The following is a 15,990-nucleotide window of genomic DNA, read 5'->3' as shown; positions in this document are numbered from 1 at the left end:
TTTATTCAAATGCCAGAACACTTTTTATGTTAATTCAAAATCATCAGCAGTATTAGAAGTTCAAAATGAATGTCATTTTCCTAACCCTGATATGCAGGTCTGTACAGGCTGACCTTTGGACAACTGGTCTTTAATCTCACACATATACACATGAGAAATATACATATCCACAGTATAGGGTATAGCTACATAATCATACTTGATGACAATAGTAACCAAAGACCTCAATTGATCCTCGAGTGGCTTGAAAGTTCCCTTGAACAATACTGGTCTCCATTTTACTTCATATTAAAAGGGTAAGAATGTAAAGTACTTGCAAATATATTAAAAGACTCGAGACACAGTAGTCAGAAGCAAGAATTGTGCTGCCTTGCTGGATTCAATCCATATTGCGGAAGATCCGCGTTAAAATGTAAAGTTAATTTGCGATTGAGCTAACCCGTGAATGCAGTCTCCGCGAACATTGCCTTTAAATTTTAATCGAGCTATAACGCGGATCTTCCGCGATACAGATTGAATCCAGACCTTAATGTCTGATGTTTTCCAACCCAAAACCTTTCATATCAGTTTCACTTCATGTGTTTGCATGTTTGAAACACTTATTCTGGACAACGCATTCAAAGGCATCCATTGGCCAAATTTACAGTAGTATTCCACCGTTGCCATAGAGGCGGTCACTTCTACCGTTGCCATAGAGACGGTCACTTCTTTTTAGTACATGAAATCATAGATAAATAATGGGTCCCTTACTCAGGCTGATTCCCAAATGGGTCCTGGTCAAAAGTAATACTCTACATCGGGAATAGGGTACCATATGGGACAGAAGTTAAGTTGCCCCAGAGCACAGATCTAGGATCAGCTTACCTTACCCCAGTCCTCCATGGGGGGAACATTACCAACCCCAGATCAGTGCATAGGGGCAACTACATCTTTAACCATCAGTCTGTCTATATACATGGCAACTTAGAAAAGTAACCAACACAATTTGTACAGCGAGATACTTAAGACTAGTCCTTTACAATAACCCATGCAAGAGAAGGCATTACCATTTCTTGGGGCCACAAGATTCAAGTTCTGCTCTCCAACCCGAACAGTCTCAGCAGGCAGTGTGTTCAACCAAACAGGGTTATAAAAGGTTTATCTCTTAGGCCATTTACATACTAGGAAAACCCAGAACTAAATCTATAAAGTGCTCCAAAATCCCGCATTGCAGTTGATTGTGAGGGCCCTTAGCAACATTAGGCTACATTTCCAAGATAACGTTGAAAGAACTCGTTCAAGCACAACAGTGAAGTGAGGGAGGTGTGAGATTGACAGGAGGGCAGGCCAATGTTAGAATTGACAGATTGTTTTTGGATTAGATTAGGAATAATTTGGTGTTCCGTGAATAGCACTATATTAGTGATTGTCCTTAGATAAACTGATCGTTGACAAAAAGAAGGAACCAAAAATGACATGGAAAGACATTGCATACACAATCCATCCCATATTCACCACCCACAGTCAGACAGTACACCCCCCATTCACTCAGTCACACAGGAAGAGCAGTGGCAGTTAGGATCTGGAGAAGAACAACATCATTCCTAAACACCAGATTTATTCATACTGGGTCCATTCCACACTACAGTTCCCATCAGCCCCTGGGCTCCAGGTCAACAGTTGGATTGGAGCGTTGACAATGTTTGTGTTTTGGCCATTCAACCAAAGGAACGGGGAGGCGGTGGTCCGGTAAAACTGGAGAATAGCAGGATGTGTCCTTTCCTGGACCCGCCCCTTCTTCTCATCCACCGCAATGCATCATGGGCCACAGTCTACTTGTGGCCTGGTTGTGGGGAGGGTAAAAACATAAAACAGAGAAAGAGTGTTATACCACCAAGCCACACGAGGGGCTGTTTTGCTATGAATGCCAAAGTTTGAAACTACAGGGTATGAGGGTAATGTCATGCAATTGATGCAAGAAAGCAACCTGGTAGTTTCGCCAAGTCTTGGAAGGAAGAGCTAGCAGGTGCTATGGTGTTACTGCAGGAAAGACTATCAGGCAATGCATGTGATTGTTGCAGTAGGAGCAGGTTGGGAGAGCTAGCTAGTCTGTCTAACGGTGTTAGGACAAGAGTTAGACAGAGCACAGGATACAGATCAACCACACACACAGACACTTCAAACAGGCCACTTTATCCCCCAGATCAACCACACACACAAACACTTCAAACAGGCCACTTTATCCCCCAGATCAATCACACACAGAAACACTTCAAACAGGCCACTTTATCCCCCAGATCAATCACACACAGAAACACTTCAAACAAGCCACTTTATCCCCCAGATCAACCACACACACTTCAAACATACCACTTTATCCCCCAGATCAACCACACACAGAAACACTTCAAACAAGCCACTTTATCCCCCAGATCAACCACACACAGAAACACTTCAAACAAGCCACTTTATCCCCCAGATCAACCACACACAGAAACACTTCAAACAAGCCACTTTATCCCCCAGATCAATCACACACAGAAACACTTCAAACAAGCCACTTTATCCCCCAGATCAACCACACACACTTCAAACATACCACTTTATCCCCCAGATCAACCACACACAGAAACACTTCAAACAGGCCACTTTATCCCCCAGATCAACTAAAAGCTAGTCTGTATGATACATGGTAGGTAGTAGGTACTAGCCTATCCTTAAAACTCAACTCAAAAACACAATACTGACACTAGCAATTCTCTCTCTCTCACACACACACACACACACACACACACACACACCCCTATCATGATGTTCACATAGATTCATTCATCCTTGCTCATACAAAGTACATCTCTCACAAACACACTTCCTCTCAGCACATCCACACTAAAGCGGACACTGACCTGCGATGTATTTTGCTCCAATTAACATTAACATGCTACCCAGAATGTAAAAGCCCAGTGGGACACTACTGAAGATACTAGTTTCACCTGGACGATGTCCAAACCCAGGTCCAATTCAAGCAAGACAGAGGAGAGAGAAACACAGTGGGACACAGAATTACCACCTCTGGGTCCAGCTTAACTAGCCTGGTCCAAGATCTGTTTGTTTGTACTGTCTTGCCAACTCCTATGGTCATTGGGGTGACGATGACCACAAGAGTTGGCAAGACAGCACAAACAGGCCTGGGACCAGGCTACAGCTCAACAACAATATTGGCACTAGATTACAATGACTTGGACTTTTTCCTTCAGCTTAGAAGTTGACTGTGTTTTTAGGAATTGGAACAGCCACCCAGTCTGTCATTGTATTTATTAGGGGTGTCACTGTTCAGTCAGTCTTACTGTCCCTTGTTTTAATTATACACTTTGCTATTATGGACCAGCCTACATTAAACCGGTCAGTATTAAAGTGGAGAACAGTTCCTACCATTTCCATTAGAGATGGGTTCAGTGGTTTCCCAGTTCATGGCTCTCTGTACGGCCTTCTTCCAGCGAGCATATCGAAACTCACTCTCTACAGAGCACAATAGAGAGAGAGAGGGAGAGAGAAGGAGAGAGGGAGAGAGAAGGAGAGAGGGAGAGAGAAATACAGGGGGATAGAGAAGGAGAGAGAAATACAGGGGGATAGAGAAGGAGAGAGAAATACAGGGGGATAGAGAAGGAGAGAGAAGGAGAGAGGGAGAGAGAAATACAGGGGGATAGAGAAGGAGAGAGGGAGAGAGAAGGAGAGAGGGAGAGAGAAATACAGGGGGATAGAGAAGGAGAGAGGGAGAGAGAAGGAGAGAGGGAGAGAGAAATACAGGGGGATAGAGAAGGAGAGAAGGAGAGAGAAGGAGAGAGGGAGAGAGAAATACAGGGGGATAGAGAAGGAGAGAAGGAGAGAGAAAGAGAGAGAAGGAGAGAGGAATACAAGGGGAGAGAAAGCAAGACAGAAATAAATACATCATCCCATTCATTTACATGGAAACAACAGCAAACATTTTGCAGAGTTGTTTGCTGGGTTCATTATATTGTCCTTACCATAGGCTCCCTGACCTCCAGGGTTCATAGAGAGACAGAGAGACAGACATACAGATATATTTACCTATGTCTGTGTTCAAACAAATATGAACTGCTAGCAATGAGATCAGGTAACAGTGCTTTACATGTCCCTTACCTCAAGGGTTGATAGAGAGACAGACAAATATTTTTGACCTACAGTACTTGTCAAACGTTTGGACACACCTACTCATTCAAGGGGTTTTCTTTCTTTTTACTATGTTCTACATTGTAGAATAATAGTGAAGACAACAAAACTATGAAATAGCACATATGGAATCATGTAGTAACCAAAAAAGTGTTAAACAAATCAAACTATATTTTAGATTCTTCAAAGTAGCCACCCTTTGCCTTGATGACAGCTTTGCACACTCTTGGCATTCACTCAACCAGCTTCATGAGGTAGTCACCTGGAATGCATTTCAATTAACAGGTGTGCCTTCTTAAAAGTTAATTTGTGAAATGTATTTCCTTCTTAATGCGTTTCAGCCAATCAGTTGTGTTGTGACAAGGTAGGGGTGGTATACAGAAGATAGCCCTATTTGGTAAAAGACCAAGTCCATATTATGGCAAGAACAGCTCAAATAAGCAAAGAGAAACGACAGTCCATCATTACTTTAAGACATGAAGGTCAGTCAATACAGAAAATGTCAAGAACTTTGAAAGTTTCTTCAAGTGCAGTGTCCAAACGTTTGACTGGTACTGTATGTCTGTGTTCAAACAAAAAGGAACTGCTAGCATTGAGATAAGGTAACAGTGCTTTACATGTCCCTTACCTTCAGAGTTGATAGAGACAAATACTTTTGACCTATGTCTGTGTTCAAACAAAAAGGAACTGCTAGTATTGAAATAAGGTAACAGTGCTTTACATGACCCTTACCTTCAGGGTTGATTTGTGGCTCAAACTTCTCAGAGGTGACCTCACTGAGGTCCTCAGGACACAGGCTCCAGACACTGACCCCCTCTGCTGACCCCGCAGCCATGGCCGCCCCCAGGGCAGTGGTCTCAGGCATGGAGGGCTTCACTACAAACAACACAATCTTCCTCATTGTCCTCATCACCATCATCGTGGACATTATCATAAACATAGTGTGTGAAGAGAGAGAGAGAGAGAGAGAGAGAGAGAGAGAGAGAGAGAGAGAGAGAGAGAGAGAGAGAGAGAGAGAGAGAGAGAGAGAGAGAGAGAGAGAGAGAGAGAGAGAGAGAGAGAGAGAGAGAGAGAGAGAGAGAGAGAGTCTCTTACCAACGGGGATGCAGAGTATATCAGCTTGCAGCTGCATCAGTAGTCTGTTGGAGGTCATGCCCCCGTCTACCTGGAGCTGGGTCAGAGGGATGCCACTGTCCTGGTTCATCGCATCCAGGATCTCTCGAGTCTGGAAACAGACAGCTTCCAACGCAGCGAAGGCCAGGTGACTCTTGTTAGTGAACTGAGTCAGACCACAGATTATCCTGTGTATGAGAGAGAGAGAAACTTTATTTTACACTTCTTGACTTACCGTTCCTTCTTTACCAAATGTAAGAGACAGAGAATGAGCTGATTTAAAGTAAAACTATGCTGAATTCAAGGTGTTCTAGTACTCACCCTCGTGCACTGGGCTCCCAGTAGGGGGCGTACAGACCAGAGAACGCCGGGACAAAGTAACAACCGTAAGACGTGCCCACTGAAGCCGCCAGTTTCTCTGAGGATGGAGAAACCAAGGAGATAAATAGAGAAGAGAGAGAGAGAGAGGTGTGTAGAAGAGAGAGAGCGGTATGGAGAAGAGAGATCGGTATGTAGAAGAGAGAGAGATCGGTATGTAGAGAGAGAGAGAGATCGGTATGTAGAGAGAGAGAGAGGTATGTAGAGAGAGAGAGAGAGGTATGTAGAAGAGAGAGAGAGAGGTATGTAGAAGAGAGAGAGAGAGGTATGTAGAAGAGAGAGAGAGAGGTATGTAGAAGAGAGAGAGAGAGGTATGTAGAAGAGAGAGAGAGAGGTATGGAGAAGAGAGAGAGAGAGGTATGGAGAAGAGAGAGAGAGGTATGGAGAAGAGAGAGAGAGGTATGGAGAAGAGAGAGAGAGAGGTATGGAGAAGAGAGAGAGGTATGGAGAAGAGAGAGAGGTATGGAGAAGAGAGAGGTATGGAGAAGAGAGAGGGGTATGGAGAAGAGAGAGAGGTAAGGAGAAGAGAGAGAGGTATGGAGAAGAGAGAGGGGTATGGAGAAGAGAGAGAGGGGTATGGAGAAGAGAGAGAGGTAAGGAGAAGAGAGAGAGGTATGGAGAAGAGAGAGAGGTATGGAGAAGAGAGAGAGAGGTAAGGAGAAGAGAGTGAGGTAAGGAGAAGAAAAGAGAGAGAGGTATGGAGGACAGGTGTTCTGGAACACACCCCTCTACTAGTGTTGTGAAGGACAGGACTTCCTCCTTACCCAGCTCTGTGGAAGTCTGAATGATCCCCAGGTTGTCCTTCAGCCAGCGAACCACAGCCCCCGCTATGGCCACCGAGCCCTGGAAACGACCAATCATAGATCAGTAGGGGAATAAAGGACCAATCAAGAAAAATAGAACTGACAACAACTTGACAGGATCAGACCAAGCAGGTCAGAAATGACTGCATAACAGTGCTGTACAAGTTGAATCCATGATCCATGGCTACCTCTAGTGCGTAGCAGGCAGGTTTGTCTCGACCCAGTTTGTACGCCACCGTGGTTAGTAGGCCATGGTCCGACATGACAGGCTGCAAGAGATCGAAGAGATAACAGTTAAAGCAGTTAAACAGATAAGCTAAAACTGAAATTTCAAGAGACAGGCAAATGTTAAGAAATGCCTTTCTAGGCCGGGTGATGTCACAGAGGAATGTTCCACATCTTTAAAAAAATAAAATAATAAGGGAACAAAATTACCTTGGCTCCAGTGTTTCTGAGTAGAAAGCAGCCAGTTCCATATCTGAAAGATAGTCACTGATGTTTGAATATCTCAAAACTATCTTACAGTACAGTGGCTTGTGAAAGTATTCACACCCCCCCTTGGCATTTTTCCTATTTTGTTGCCTTACAACCTGGAATTAAAATTGATTTTTGGGGGGTTTGTATCATTTGATTTACACAACATGCCTACCACTTTGAAGATGCAAAATGTTTTTTATTGTGAAACAAACAAGAAATAAGACAAAAAAACAGAAAACTTGAGCGTGCATAACTATTTACCCCCCAAAGTCAATACTTTGTAGAGCCACCTTTTGCAGCAATTACAGCTGCAAGTCTCTTGGGGTATGTCTCTATAAGCTTGGCACATCTAGTCACTGGGATTTTTGCCCATTCTTCAAGTCAAAACTGCTCCAGCTCCTTCAAGTTGGATGGGTTCCGATGGTGTACAGCAATCTTTAAGTCATACCACAGATTCTCAATTGGATTGAAGTCTGGGCTTTGACTAGGCCATTCCAAGACATTTAAATGTTTCCCCTTAAACCACTTGAGTGTTGCTTTAGCAATATGCTTAGGGTCATTGTCCTGCTGGAAGGTGAACCTCCGTCCCAGTCTCAAATCTCTGGAAGACTGAAACAGGTTTCCCTCAAGAATTTCCCTATATTTAGTGCCATCCATCATTCCTTCAATTCTGACCAGTTTCCCAGTCCCTGCCGATGAAAAACATCCCCAGAGCATGATGCTGCCACCACCATGCTTCACTGTGGGGATGGTGTTCTCGGGGTGATGAGGTGTTGGGTTTGAGCGTTTTCCTTCATGGCCAAAAAGCTCAATTTTAGTCTCATCTGACCAGAGTACCTTCTTCCATATGTTTGGGGAGTCTCCCACATGCCTTTTGGCGAACACCAAACGTATTTGCTTATTTTTTTCTTTAAGCAATGGCTTTTTTCTGGCCACTCTTCCGTAAAGCCCAGCTCTGTGGTGTACGGCTTAAAGTGGTCCTATGGACAGATACTCCAATCTCCGCTGTGGAGCTTTGCAGCTCCTTCAGGGTTATCTTTGGTCTCTTTGTTGCCTCTGATTAATGCCCTCCTTGCCTGGTCCATGAGTTTTGGTGGGCGGCCCTCTCTTGGCAGGTTTGTTGTGGTGCCATATTCTTATTACATTTTAATAATGGATTTAATGGTGCTCCGTGGGATGTTCAACGTTTCGGATAAATTTTTTTATAACCCAACCCTGATCTGTACTTCTCCACAACTTTTTCCCTGACCTGTTTGGCGAGCTCCTTGGTCTTCATGGTGCCGCTTGCTTGGTGATGACCCTTGCTTAGTGGTGTTGCAGACTCTGGGGCCTTTCAGAACAGGGGTATATATACTGAGATCAAATCAAATCAAATTTTATTGGTCACATGCGCCGAATACAACAGGTGCAGACATTACAGTGAAATGCTTACTTACAGCCCTTAACCAACAGTGCATTTATTTTAAACAAAAAAAGTAAAAATAAACCAACAACAAAAAAAGTGTTGAGAAAAAAAAAGAGCAGAAGAAAAATAACGTGACAGTAGGGAGGCTATATATACAGGGGGGTACCGTTGCAGAGTCAATGTGCGGGGGCACCGGCTAGTTGAGGTAGTTGAGGTAATATGTACATGTGGATAGAGTTAAAGTGACTATGCATAAATACTTAACAGAGTAGCAGCAGCGTAAAAAGGATGGGGTGGGGGGGCAGTGCAAATAGTCCGGGTAGCCATGATTAGCTGTTCAGGAGTCTTATGGCTTGGGGGTAGAAGCTGTTGAGAAGTCTTTTGGACCTAGACTTGGCACTCCGGTACCGCTTGCCGTGCGGTAGCAGAGAGAACAGTGTATGACTAGGGTGGCTGGAGTCTTTGACAATTTTGAGGGCCTTCCTCTGACACCGCCTGGTATAGAGGTCCTGGATGGCAGGAAGCTTTGCCCCAGTGATGTACTGGGCCGTACGCACTACCCTCTGTAGTGCCTTGCGGTCGGAGGCCAAGCAGTTGCCATACCAGGCGGTGATGCAACCAGTCAGGATGCTCTCGATGGTCATTAGAAACTTAAATAAAGTCCACCTGTGTGCAATCCAACTAATTATGTGACTTCTGAAGGTAATTGGTTGCACCAGATCTTATTTAGGGGCTTCATAGCAAAGGGGGTGAATACATATGCACGCACCACTTTTCCGTTAATTATTTGTTTGAATTTTTTTAAACAAGTTTTTTTTTCATTTCACTTCACCAATTTGGACTATTTTGTGTATGTCCATTACATGAAATCCAAATAAAAATCCATTTAAATTATAGGTTGTAATGCAACAAAATAGGAAAAATGCGAAGGGGGATGAATACTTTTGCAAGGCACTGTATCACCAGCTATGACAAACCTATGGAGAGAAGTCTTACGTGTTTTTGGCCTGCCCTTCCTTAAAGCACATCTGTCCAACAAGAGCAGCCGATTGGTCCCCAAGACACTGTAAACAAACAAAGACCCTTCAGATTGATGGGAACAGGTGCCAATCACTCCTCATAACATCCAGAAATGTAATAAGGAGACCTTGAGTTGAGTAAGACAGGATGTTTCAAAACCTACCCCTGAGATGGGTATGCCACTAAGAGAGCCCGATTTCTGTCAAAGAAACAAAACATGTTAGCAATATGAAACAGCTTCACAGCTTTAATTCTGGCCAACTCCGTAACCACAAGACCCAGCAAAGCAAGACCCTTCACTGTATAAAACGCCATACCAGTTTGATGTTTCAAGCTGTCGTAGAAGTGTTGCTTGTGTACAGACAGACTGTAGAAGTGTTTTACTATACAGTATGGTGCTATAGCCAACAGCAAATTGCACCTTTTCTCAAACCACAGTCTAAAAAAAAGAACATACATTCTCAATACAGCCAATCAAAGAGCATGAAGGAGACAGAGGAATGCAGTTGTCTTGGAGACAATCAAATGGTTTAAGGCACACGAGTAAAATATCTTCACTCCCATTGAACTCAATATAACCCACAAATCACCAAAAGGGGCTAGGGATCGAAATGGAACTGAGCCGACCGAAATGGAACTGAGTAGAAGAGTGAAGAGATTTACGGAACAGCTTGTAGAAACACGTCAACAGGAAGAGGAGTAGCCAGACAGGAAGTAGACAGCAGCCCACTGAACACCTGGGCAAGGTGTGTGGCATTGCAATAAGGTGTAGGGCGTATGCCGGCATCATCCACAGTAGCGGAGCGGCGCGCATGCCACGACAGGAGCAGAGAAGGAAGCACACGCCCATCCTGTACAATTCCAAGCTTATCCAGGAGGGTTTTGTGAATGTCTGTATCTGTTTCAGTCTGACCTGACTACTCAAGATATGTTTTACAAATACACTACATGACCAGAAGTATGTGGACACCTGCTCATCGAGTATCTCATTCCAAGATCAAGGGCATTGATATGGAGTAGGTCCCCCCCTTTGCTGCTATAACAGCCTCCACTCTTCTGGGAAGGCTTTCCACTAGATGTTGGAATATTGCTATGGGGATTTGCTTCCATTCAGCCACAAGAGCATTAGCGAGGTCAGGCACATCCCAAAGGTGTTCGATTGGGTTGAGGTCAGGGCTCTGTGCAGGCCAGTCAAGTTCTTCCACACCGATCTCGACAAACCATTTCTGTATGGATCTCGCTTTGTGCATGGGGGCATTGTCATGCTGAAACAGGAAAGGGCCTTCCCCAAACTGTTGCCACAAAGTTGGAAACACAGAATCGTCTAGAATGTCATTGTATGCTGTAGTGTTAAGATTTCCCTTCACTGGAACTAAGGAGCCTAGCCTGAACCATGAAAAACAGCCCTAGACCATTATTCCTCCTCCACCAAACTTTACAGTTGGTACTATGCATTGGGGCAGGTAGCGTTCTCCTGGCATCCGCCAAACCCAGATTCGTCCATCGGACTGCTAGATGGTGAAGCGTGATTCATCACTCCAGAGAACGCGTTTCCACTGCTCCAGAGTCCAATGGGGGCGAGCTTTAAACTACTCCAGCCAACGCTTGGCATTGCGCATGGTGATCTTAGACTTGTGTGCGGCTGCTCAGCCATGGAAACCTATTTCATGAAGCTCCCGACAAACAGTTATTGTGCTGACGTTGCTTCCAGAGGCAGTTTGGAACTCGGTAGTGAGTGTTGCAACCGAGGACAGACAATTTTTACGCGCTACGTGCTTCAGCACTCTGCAGTCCCATTCTGTGAGCTTGTGTGGTCTACCACTTCGCGGCTGAGCCGTTGTTGCTCCTAGACGGTTCCTCTTAGCAATAACAACACTTACAGTTGACCGGGGCAGCTCTAGCAGGGCAGAAATTAGATGAACTGACTTGTTGGAAAGGTGCCATCCTATGACGGTGCCATGTTGAAAGTCACTTATCTCTTCAGTACGGCCATTCTACTGCTAATGTTTGGCTATGGAGATAGCCGGATACACTAATTTGAAGGGGTGTCCACATACTTTTGTGTATATATATATATATATATGTGTACCATGAAAATCTGTTTCATCTTTTTAAATGTTTAATATCCTATACAATAAAGGGGGGAAAAAATCAATATAGGTCAATTTTAGGGTGAGGCCTAACTCCCTGAAAATAGATATATCAGTCTCAAAGCCTTTAAAAGTCTTGCTCAACACATCTAACCATTGTCTTATCTCAATCAATGGCTTGGAAATGCACCTTTGGATGGTTCAGTCACTTTGACACAGAGAAGCAAGATGACTGGGGATCATGATCTGACATAGCGATAACAGTGATGAGGACGTCGATGAAGACCCCAATACTCACCAGGCTAGAACATATTTTCTATAGACAACAGGGGGGCACACAAAATAATGCTTGTGACAACACCTCAAACAAGTACAGACTAGGAAAAACAGACTAAATGCTCTCCGAATATGATGAATAAATGGTTATGACTGATAAAAGCACAACTAAGCACAGATTCAGTTCCATAGTAATTATAAGCATGTTTAATAGACAGTGCAACACTTCATAATTCACCTTCCTCCCAACCCACAGACATTCAGACAGAGACAATGGGGACTTACCATTAAGCCGTAGATTTCTGAGGAACTCCTCACTTTTGGGAGAATCTCCATTGGAATATCAAAATATCTGAAAGAACGTGTCAAAACAGGAACAAGTGTAAACAGAGGATATGGTTTGTCTCACTGAATGGATATGTCCAGTATGCATGAGGGTGTACACAGTACATATTAGATGTCCACCTACTTGCAGAGCTCTGGGTCCCATTCCAGGGTGTGGATGTTGAAGAGCATGGTCCTGCTGGCGTTGGTCACGTCTGTGCAGTGGACTCCCCCACTCTTCCCCCCTGTCAGACACTGTGGGGGGTAAACACAGAAACCTGTCAGACACTGTGGGGGGTAAACACAGAAACCTGTCAGACACTGTGGGGGGCAAACACAGAAACCTGTCAGACACTGTGGGGGGCAAACACAGAAACCTGTCAGACACTGTGGGGGGCAAACACAGACACCTGTCAGACACTGTGGGAGACAAACACAGACACCTCTCAGACATTGTGGGGGGCAAACACAGACACCTCTCAGACATTGTGGGGGGCAAACACAGACACCTCTCAGACACTGTGGGGGGCAAACACAGAAACCTGTCAGACACTGTGGGAAACAAACACAGACACCTCTCAGACATTGTGGGGGGCAAACAGAGAAAATACTGGACACGTAAGATTTCCTCAGAAACACAACAGAGGACAACTTGGCTTGGAGTATACAGACGGCCATTGTGGGCCTTTCCTATCCTTAACACGCACACACAGTCATCATAAACCATATCTAAAGAGGTGTCTGCGTCTTACCCAGATAAGCCAGGAGTCGACGGTGCCAAACATGGCTCTGTGTGTCCGGACTGCCTCAGCGACCTCGTCCACATTATCCATCATCCAGCGAAGCTTCACAGCACTGAAGTACGTACTGATGGGGAGACCCGTCTTGTGCTGAGCAGAGAGGGGGGACAATTAGGACATATACTTCAGAGAGGTGGAACTTTTTTTGTTTTTTTGTTTTACTTCAGATAGTTTGATTGTTTCTTTGACACATTTGTCTTTAACGTCCGGGTAAGCTGGGCCTGATGAAAACATGGTAATCTCCGGGTAAGCTGGGCCTGATGAAAACATGGTTATCTCCGGGTATGCTGGGCCTGATGAAAACATGGTTATCTCCGGGTAAGCTGGGCCTGATGAAAACATGGTTATCTCCGGGTAAGCTGGGCCTGATGAAAACATGGTTATCTCCGGGTAAGCTGGGCCTGATGAAAACATGGTTATCTCCGGGTATGCTGGGCCTGATGAAAACATGGTTATCTCCGGGTATGCTGGGCCTGATGAAAACATGGTTATCTCCGGGTAAGCTGGGCCTGATGAAAACATGGTTATCTCCGGGTAAGCTGGGCCTGATGAAAACATGGTTATCTCCGGGTAAGCTGGGCCTGATGAAAACATGGTTATCTCCGGGTAAGCTGGGCCTGATGAAAACATGGTTATCTGCAGTCTGTGTTCCCCGGCATCTCACCTTCAAATGGTTCTTGTTTCTCCCAGGTGTCTTGTTGATCAGTCGCTCCACGGTCGACTGGGTCCGCAGGTCCAGCCACACTGCACACAACCAACACAACCTGTGTCTTTAAAATCCTTCCAGGCCTTAGATAACAGCTTTAGGTCATGAGGAAGGAGATGTGAACACTCACCGATAGCATTGTAGAGGGGCTCGCCTGTCTCTTTGTCCCAAACCAGCGTGGTCTCTCTCTGATTGGTCACTCCAATGGCTAGAAAGGTTCAAGTTTGATGAGTGAAAGTGACAGTCTGTAGTATGTTTTATGAGGAAGCATTTGTGTGTGTGGGTGTGTTGTGTGTGTCTTACCTTTGATGTTGGAGATGTCGATGTTGAGCTGGGTGAGTTTCTCACAGGTTCTCTCCATACACTCGTACACAGACTGCAGGATCTCTTTGGGATCCTCCTCCACCCACCTGATAAGAGGGTTAAAGGTCAGAGGTTAATAGATGTCAGAGGTTACAGGTCATCCAGTTTGAATGGAACTAATAGGGGATTTGTAGAGGCAACACAGCTGCATGTACTGACCCTTCCTTGGGGAAACTCTGGTTGATCTCAACCTGGTGGTGACTGAGGAGCTCGGCTGTTTTAGCATTGAACACCTGGGGATGAGACGAGAGAACAGGAGTGAACATCTGGACAAAAGTATCTCTGCTACCTAGACCGCAGAGTGAAACTGAAAAAGAACTCAGCTGAAAACAGGAGAGACGGACAAAGACGGGAGAGACGGACAAAGACGGGAGAGACGGACAAAGACGGGAGAGACGGACAAAGACGGGAGAGACGGACAAAGACGGGAGAGACGGACAAAGACGGGAGAGACGGACAAAGACAGGAGAGACGGACAAAGACAGGAGAGACAGCACACAGAGTTATCATGTATCAGTTGTGGGAGAGTAGAGAAGAGGGGACAGCACTAAGGGAGACGAGAGAGACAGACAGGCAGACAGCTCCATTGCCCATCACAGTAGTATCCTCAACAGCAGATACCTCTCCAGGAAATATGACAACAATAACACTGATAGCTCATTAACAAATCAAAGTGTCCTTGTTAGTCATTAGCTTTCACGGGTGGCTCCTCCCTATGATACACACACACCTCCTTTCCTGCCTTCCCTTCAGAGTGCTAGTGTAACATTTTGAGATTTTAGGGGTGACCTGTCAAAACGTGTCCACTCTGGTCCAAACCGGCTTCCGTAGGACAACAGCTGGTTTCAATGTGGGGTGAGAAGATGCCATAGGGGAATAGCAGCAGGGGAGGAAGACTGGGACAGAGTGAGGGAGAGAGTCCCTCCAAGCCTACTGTTACACAAACCTCTGGTACTGGAGGATGTGCTGGTCTGCACAATGAATGAATGACAGACTCAGCACTTCTATAGGCTACACATTAGAACAGGGTGGTCCTATCCACAAAGGGCTGGTGTGTGTGGTTGCAGGCTTTCGCTCCAGCCAAAACATTGACATCAGATTCAACTATTCTTAGTGTTTAATCAAGTATTTCGGCTGGAGAAAAAGCCTGCAACCACACCAGCCAGTTGCGGATTTAGGCCTAGTGGCTGCAACAACCGAGATTGGACACCACCCTTATAGAATTTATCAATTAGCTAGGAAAACTGAGTGAACTATCACTTAACTAGTCCCACTACAGGCCTGCGTGTCCGTGCATGAATGAACGATTACTAAACAATAAATATCCAGAAAGCACAAACATTCCGTCGATAGGACTAGAATAGAATGTGTACGACTATATAGGCGACATTATAAAAGGAGATCGGAGAGTTATAACGGAATCAACCGGGTGTCTAACTAGGTTATTTAAAGGACATTCACCGTTAAGCGAGAAGAACCATTCAATGCGACTGCGCGGGTTGTAACTCACCAGGAACCGCGTCGAGCTCGTTCCCTGGTCGATGGCAGCAACGAGAGGCCCCAGCATTACCCTGTTCGAAGACGCAGCCATTCTACTGTTCATGTGCCCTGTGTCCTTGCGGTGGTCGGGACTAGCACTGGACTGTAGCTGGTTTTCTTTTGCCGCTGCCTGTAGCTAGCTACGGTTCTTCGGCACGGGCGCTGCTGACACTTCGACCGCTCAAGCTCACAGACACACATGCGTGAGACCGCCTCTGATGACGTAGCAGCACCAACCAACCATTTCTATCGGGGATCCTTGGGTCGTCCCTACCCTTAACCCTAATCATAACATTTACCTTACCGGGTAGGGACGTCCCAAGGATCCCAGATAGCACGGACCAACCCGGGCAGAGATGGGGCGCGCATAGCCAATGGCGTGAAGGATTGGCGTTTCTTTTGACAGCTCGTCAGAAGGCGTCTTCGAATTGACCAATCAGATTTAGAGGCACGTCCAAAATTAATTTGGGTGGACATATCAATGTTTAGCTACTGCGCTCCAAGATAAATGTAACGAATGAATGAC

At 45.3% G+C, this 15,990-nt stretch overlaps 1 protein-coding gene across 5 annotated transcripts; it reads right to left on the bottom strand.

The window, feature by feature from the left end:
• Window positions 1–6: 6 nt before the first annotated feature.
• LOC311109889 (glycerol kinase-like) lies at window positions 7–15,670 on the bottom strand. Of its 5 annotated transcripts, none has more exons than XM_084152904.1 (20): window positions 15,436–15,669; window positions 14,085–14,158; window positions 13,866–13,972; window positions 13,693–13,770; window positions 13,521–13,600; window positions 12,809–12,946; window positions 12,202–12,311; window positions 12,018–12,084; window positions 11,755–11,772; window positions 9,530–9,565; window positions 9,343–9,410; window positions 6,900–6,942; window positions 6,653–6,733; window positions 6,426–6,504; window positions 5,605–5,701; window positions 5,266–5,471; window positions 4,903–5,046; window positions 3,412–3,498; window positions 2,886–2,972; window positions 7–1,822 (listed from the first exon to the last, which is right to left on the bottom strand). In XM_084152904.1, the coding sequence occupies exons 1-20, from the start codon at window positions 15,526–15,528 to the stop codon at window positions 1,812–1,814; spliced, it is 1,704 nt and encodes a 567-aa protein (XP_084009030.1). In that variant the 5' UTR covers window positions 15,529–15,669; the 3' UTR covers window positions 7–1,811. The 5 variants fall into 5 exon arrangements, with proteins under 5 accessions (XP_084009030.1, XP_084009032.1, XP_084009028.1 ...); XM_084152902.1 differs by lacking the exon at window positions 7–1,822 and adding an exon at window positions 4,005–4,019 and having other exon boundaries at window positions 2,780–2,972; XM_084152906.1 differs by lacking the exon at window positions 2,886–2,972 and having other exon boundaries at window positions 15,436–15,670.
• Between the last annotated feature and the right edge of the window lie 320 nt (window positions 15,671–15,990).

Source organism: Coregonus lavaretus (assembly GCF_964263955.1).
Source record: "Coregonus lavaretus genome assembly, chromosome: 35".
Lineage (NCBI taxonomy): Eukaryota > Metazoa > Chordata > Actinopteri > Salmoniformes > Salmonidae > Coregonus > Coregonus lavaretus.
The sequence above is the reverse complement of the archived record's forward strand: the minus strand, read 5'-3'. Positions and strand labels throughout refer to the sequence as shown.